At 41.1% G+C, this 6,928-nt stretch overlaps 1 protein-coding gene across 3 annotated transcripts; it reads left to right on the top strand.

Moving 5' to 3' along the window:
- The first annotated feature begins 6 nt into the window (after positions 1–6).
- On the top strand, positions 7–4,323 carry LOC107274210 (adenylate kinase 8). Of its 3 annotated transcripts, none has more exons than XM_025091464.1 (11): positions 7–98; positions 2,172–2,298; positions 2,358–2,443; positions 2,572–2,671; positions 2,736–2,828; positions 2,914–3,059; positions 3,127–3,304; positions 3,384–3,508; positions 3,582–3,691; positions 3,766–3,940; positions 4,009–4,323. In XM_025091464.1, the coding sequence occupies exons 1-11, from the start codon at positions 66–68 to the stop codon at positions 4,273–4,275; spliced, it is 1,440 nt and encodes a 479-aa protein (XP_024947232.1). In that variant the 5' UTR covers positions 7–65; the 3' UTR covers positions 4,276–4,323. The 3 variants fall into 3 exon arrangements, with proteins under 3 accessions (XP_024947232.1, XP_024947231.1, XP_024947233.1); XM_025091463.1 differs by lacking the exon at positions 7–98 and adding an exon at positions 1,733–2,072; XM_025091465.1 differs by lacking the exon at positions 7–98 and adding an exon at positions 1,733–2,072 and having other exon boundaries at positions 3,990–4,213.
- The last annotated feature ends 2,605 nt before the right edge of the window (positions 4,324–6,928 follow it).

Genomic DNA, 6,928 nt, shown 5'->3' with positions numbered 1-6,928 from the left:
CGTCAAGTCGTCACCAGAATGGACCTCGAGTATCGAAAGATGTACTGGACCAATGAATAATACAAATGGACAAGAGAAGGGCAGACGAGGATCCTGGGGTAAGTGATCTTTTTCTTTTTTCCTTTTTTTTCTACTCACCATAAACATTTATGTAAGCGGCCATGCTGAAAGCCATAAATTTGCTATACTCAGCTGATACCGGAAGTATAGCATAGATCTGACTTATATTTGTGCGAGATTTTTGTGATGCATTCCGAAAGTGTTCCCATGCTGCGCGGTAGTGTCTGACTATATCTCCAGCCATTCTTGTTTCCGAGTGATCAACCGCAGATTCCGCTGTGTACTAAATAATTTGTCCTCATCCACGCGAGTCTTCTGGATTTTGCCAATTCCGCGTTTATAGCGCACCGACGAGAGAAGAACACTGTGGACTCTCTATTAAAATACATATTTATACATATTATATTAATACATATAATACATATTATATTAACATTACAAAAATGAAGGTGCTACATGGACGTCAGCTCCAGCATCGCACTTTTTTAAAATCTCTTGAAAATGATTCAACAATAGGCTTTTTCAATAGTTCTCGAGAAGTTCTACAGTTCCTGATAGGTTTCAACAGTCGTTCTGCTACGCAACATCGGTAAAATATGTATTAAATATGCTTGTGGCATCATACGCTTCAGTGCAGGCAGACATGAGTTCCTTGCTTTTGTCATATTAAACTTACCGAGCTTACACTGTGCGATCGAATTTAGGATTGCAAAAAAGAAAAAAAGTATTTAGGCTATATCCGATGAGTTGTCTCGTTCTAAGTGTTACTTTGGGAACCACCGATAAGTAGCGGAGGACTCTGCCCGGCAAGCTACCCGTTCGTGATCACGTTCAGCTCGGCTACGACGGGATATGCATTATCGACGGAGGCGATGATGACAAAATTCTATTCCCGGACTCGCCGCTACGATTTAGCGCCATGTTTTTGGTATCGCCTAAAACCGTAGCGTTGTGCATCTCCCTACTGATCTCTGCTTCACATAAGAGTCTACTTAATGTGACGCCATGTTTAGGTGTAATCTTTGAAGTTATATGCGACACATGTATTATCTGATGTACGGTTAGGGATTCCGTTTGGAAACTGTTGATTACGGGACAGTTCCTTATTGTCACATGAGATCGCAGCAGCAGCACGTCAATTTATCGTCTTGTAACCCTTTTTTTCATTATACTAGAGCGACACGCGCGATTGGAGGTACGTTTGCGCTGCAGCGCTTTGAATACAAATTTATTATTCCACTCTACTATTATACTACAAAGTTACATATTCATGATCTCGTCGGCAACTAATTTATCCATCAAACTTCAAATGCACTATATTCCAAATTGTATAAGATAACTTTGATAATTCTCAAGACTCTAAAATGATCAAAATAAAGTTCCAAAAGGTTATACTTTCGTCGTCAAACATAAATAACGTATACTGACATTATCCAAAGGATTATTTAATTACTTTATTAAAATTTATTAGCAGGGGATTAGTTTCCGTAAACCCAGTGAAAATCGGACACATATTTTCCACAAAACTCTTATATTCTCTTGTATGTCATCCGTCTTATTTATTTCACTGAAACTACTTTACCGTTTTCATTCAATAATATAACCTTTTATATTTCTCAAATCGCTTACTTTTTATTTATTAAATCATCATAATCGCAACGGCAATCATCGTAAACCCGATCTATCGAACCGATGCCATGAGCTGCGTTCTCTCCGAAACAAAAACTTGAGGTAAAATTCGGGGACTCATTATTGACGACACCGACAGCCAATGAGCGCTTCGGAAAAGGGACAGCAATGCTACAATCGAAACTTCGATGAAAACCTGACATGATGGTTTTTTAGAAAGAGGACCGAATTTTAAAATCCTGCACGATAATCTTTATTAATTTTCTTTGAAATTTGAAAGATTAATAATGTTGAGTACTGTGGATGCCATTAAGAGACCTCTTACGATCCCATTTCGATTCATCCCCTATTTGGAAAAGCACAGAATTAACGAGCTTTTTCACGTCTGTACTCCTTTTATCATTAACCTAAAATTCTTATTCTACTTTCTCCGTGCATGTATATTTTTATAGTATGAAATGAGGAATCTCTTTTTATTTCAGGAACTGGCAACACAATTGCTCATAAAAAAACCTACTGACCACATTTTGTATCTTAAGCAATGCTTTCCTCATGCAGCACGAAACCGTGACGTACCAAGGATTATTCTTCTGGCACCTCCAGGATTTGGTAATGAGAAGAAACGTTGTTATTTTATTGCTGATTTTACGATTGACATTGATTATTAGATAAATTCTTCCTTGCCGAATTTTTGAAGAAGGAACTAGGAGTTCGTCCAATTAGTTTCAGCGACGTGCAGAAGGTCTCATCTACAGTGAGTAGTTCAGCTGGTTTATTGACGCAACTAATATTTCATTCGCTCCCTCTTCGTTAAAAAAAAAAAAAAAAAACGATTACTAAAAGAAAGGAGTACGCTAAATTTATGAATTAATGATTGTGTAGGATATACAAGCCTCGTGCGCAGAGGCTGAGTACCTTACGAAAAATATGAAAAAAATGTTACGATCCGGCTTGATTCACTATTCTGGTTGGATTCTCTTCGGTATGAAAAATGACTCTAGACATATTATTGGAATTTATGAAAATTTTGCTTTGTTCTTTGTTAGACCTTCCAAGAAATAAGGCAGAAGCACAAGCCATGCAACGCGTTGGTATTATTCCGACACACGTAATTGAAATAAAAATGAGCAAAGCACCAGGTACCATTGAAATCCGTCTAACCGACCTGACTATATCTTACAGTTAGTTACACAAAGGAATTACGAAGTATTTCATTAATAATAGAACTAGAATGCAAGAGGGCGAAGAACGCCGTAAGAACCTTTGAGCCGCCCCTGAGAGGCTACTGTGATCGCGCGGAAAGTGCGGAGCAACGACGCTACGTAAAGCGTCTACGAGGACTGCGCGATGTCTACGCTGATCTCCTGATCGTTAGAAATAGAAGTTACGTTAGGAAATTCGAAAGCTATACCCAAGTGTCTCCTTAACTCCTTGCAGGAAGTCGATGGAATCGATAGAAACATTAACGATATTGGTAAAATTTGCGCGACTTTGGCCAGAATAAGAAAACCCGTTGCTGCACCTTGTCAGTTTCGAGTGATTCTCATTGGCGCCAATGGATCCGATCGCGAGACTTTGGCCAAGCATGTCTCTGAGCGTTTCAACCTCGTGCATCGTAATTTATTGCATCCTGTCTATTGAAAATTCTAGACATTAGGCAGCAGAAATCAATCAATTAAGTGTGTATATTCCAGTGGATTTTGCGTATATTTTGGAAGAAAGTCGTTCGCAAGACACCTCTCTGGGAAGAGCCTTAAGAATATTCGAACATAAATGGGGAAAGCGGCCAAATGCCGATATGAGAATTGAACTCGTTGAGGTACTGTTAATTTACCAAAATTATACTATCCCTATAAATGTTGGTTGGGCTGGCACTTGCTTATACGTTTTAGAAGCGTATACTCAGTTACGAGTGTACCAGGAGAGGATGGATTCTAACGGGTTATCCGATAACCGCCGAAGACTTTAAACTCTTGGACTTACTGTCGACACCGCCGAACAGGTCAGCAGGACACTCTCGATCCATTTTTCTTTTGTTTCTCGACGAAGATTCTCATTATTATATTTAATTTCTAGAGTTATTTTTCTCGAAGTAGATTTGCTCACATGTAGGGAAAGACTTTTGGGACGTCGATACGACATTCACACGGGCAGCACTCATAATATTATTCGAAAGTACGGATGTAAGAAGAGTGACAGCCATGACTTGGCTGTTCATCCGAACGATCGCCGAAGTCGAGTCGAGGAAGACGTAAGGGAGCTTCGAGTGAAGGCTGTTCTTTTATCCGTCGAATTAGCAGAATTCACGGTTATCCGCAGATTCGCGAATACCAAGAGAACTTGATTCCCTTGATGGAGTATGCAGGGAAAACGGGTACAGTCATTGACGGAAATGGGGACGAGAGGATTGTGCGGGAGAAACTGGAGGCTTGTCTGGTAAGTGCAGCGCCCTGTGCTTCCCCGAGGATTCGAAAACCATCTTTCTCATTGGAACCGGATAAAATCGAATTTGATCCCGATGACGAGCCCGATCCACGAATTTTTAACGAAATACGTGAAAAGGAAACGACTTTGTCTCTAGTCTGAATATAATTATGAAGGTCTAAGAATAAGCTTTCAAAGATAAAGCTTAAATAAAAGGTCTACCTACCGTAAAGGAGCGTCAGCTATGTTCCTGATCAGGGGGTTAGTCGGACGCCATTTTCAAAGAGTCAGGATATCAGGGTGTCGAATGGCTCCTCCTTTCTCCTACTATCCTGGCACACGAAGCATCTCGTTGTCGCAACGTCACGTTACGTAACGCGCGTCACGTATCACGTATACGTGTCTTTAGCATCGCATACGTCATTCTAATGCTGTAGATAGAAGAACCTACGTCAGCGATCGCCGATTTATTTGAGGACTGACGTTAAGGATACAGGTCAGGTATTCCTACAGCGCGAATTCCCCACGGGAAACATTCAGGCGGGAAGCTCGATTATTCCATATACATATATCGTATCTAGAACTTTCGATTGCGCTCTGATATCTCGTTCATCTTACCTGCTGCTGACTTTTTCATCCATCAGCGCTCTTATACGTATACATACATGTAAGTACATACAACGAACTTCTAGTTCTAGCTGTTATTTATCGTAATTCTCGGGGTGCGTCTCACGTGTCTGATTTACCATTCGCCTTTCCTACGTCTACGTTTAATTGTATTGACATTCTTACGCAAAATGTAGAGTAAGGCAAGATCGTAGCTATGCGTAGCATTAAACGACACACTGTTTCATTCGAGATTTAAACCGGTTTGATTTTTTTCATTTTTTATAATTTTATCGGCCTATTCTCTTATACAAAAAAAAAAAGAAAAAAATGTCAACTCTCTTAAAAGTCTATAAATCTGGCGAATCGTACCCGAATAAGCGTAGAATGCAATGCGTGATAATACAATCAGCAAACAGAAAACGGCATCCATTGTAAACGCAACAACCGAATTAAGCCACAGCGACGCCTCGACTAATGTTCTTAATTGCCTCAAACGCGAAGCATATTTCCAGATCAAGTACACATAAGACGTGGGAGCTTTTCCACGGACAAGCTCGTTCCGTTCAAGGACCTACTGAGCATGATGAAGTCCTGAACATCCTGCCCTCCAAGTATCAGGAATTCTGCTGGACCAAAATCCAGCAGCTAAAGTGGCTGAGAACGTCCTTCGTATTGGGAGAGCATAAAGACCACTTTAAGGCGGACTAGAAATACGGAACCCAAATCGTCAAAGCAAATCTAGGTTAGGTTAGGCTAAATTGAAAAATTCACACTCATACAGCACTCTCATAATCGTAGTCGCGTTACGTTGTTTAAAAAGTATAATGCACATTTATTTATGAACATTTTTTACTGTTCTTCTGGGTGTTTAATGACACGGGACAGCCGTGCAATTAATCTTAGAAATATGAATGTTCTGAAGGGATTCTAAAGACCGATATTCAATTGTACCTGGATGTTCCGAGATCATCCGGATAACTGACGTCTTGGACTCTGCTGACGACCAGGAAGTCGAAGCAGGTTTGAGCCAGCAGGTTCGGCTGGAGGCTGCACGTTCAGTGCGCAGCTTCTTGGAGAATCGATGGATCCCTATATTACCCTTCAGAAATTCGCCATAGAGAATAGTGACGCGTATGGTGTTTGTGGACGAGACAAACCAACACGTGGAAAATCTTTAAGTGTTGCCAGGACAGCAGCATCCTTAAGAAGGATATTCTGCGCGTACTACGATCCTTCTGATAACCTGATTCTCAAGGGTACGCGATGGTTCAAGTCCTACGAGTTTGTCCTTTAGAGACGATCATTCTTTTCGAAAATATTATACCTCTCAAAAATCCGTGGGGAAAACGTATAAGTCTGTAACAGCGTATCAATTAACTTATTCGTTGATAATCCATATTGTGGGTAAAAAAAGATGGAAAGGATACTTGCAAAATTTGATGGATTATACGGCGATTGAGGACCGTGTCATACTTTGTAATGAAATATTCTTAATTCTACGGACGTAGATGACGCCGTAGTAGATATAAGCCTTGCTAATGAAAGAAAGACTTCAAAACGGAGGGCAGACTCGAGTATCAGGATAGAATGAGAAGGATGTTCAAGGATCCTGGAAGTCCTTGAAGTATGCAGAACCTATCGAATGCTCTGGGCGCCTGTCCCTTCTCTCCTTAGTAAACGCGTATTTCAAGAGAATCGAATTTGCAACGAACCCAATGGAAATTCCCTAAGGTGACGCCGCAGAATCAGGTTCGCATAAAGTAGTAGGAAGTTCTCATCTATTCGACAAAATGACAATGGTCTCAGGGGCGCACTATTAATACATACCATCCCTTCGGGGCTGATGCTTGAGAAGAAGCTCTCCATTGGGGTGACGTGTGAGTCGCAATTGAAAGGAAAAAAGAGAAGCGAGTAAATGCCAAAGCTGTACAAATGTTCTCGGGAGCGGCATGTACAATTATTGCACATTGATCCTCATCTGCGCACACTCGGGCACATATTTATCCCCTAGAAATATTCTTTGCATCAGGACACGATGAGTTAGGAAGGCTGAGCATTTTTTCAAGCTTGAAAATGCACTCTCTTCCCAGTGACCCGTCGGAGCTTTCGAACGGGAAGCATTCCCGTCACCAGGACTGCATGCGCCAGGACACGCGAGTTCCTGGCTACGTCAGAAGACGACGGGTCGTGAGCCGTCAGGAGAGTG

Source organism: Cephus cinctus, unplaced genomic scaffold, assembly GCF_000341935.2.
Source record: "Cephus cinctus unplaced genomic scaffold, Ccin1 Ccin1_scaffold2529, whole genome shotgun sequence".
NCBI classification, from domain to species: domain Eukaryota; kingdom Metazoa; phylum Arthropoda; class Insecta; order Hymenoptera; family Cephidae; genus Cephus; species Cephus cinctus.
This window is presented reverse-complemented; position numbering and strand designations above follow the sequence as displayed.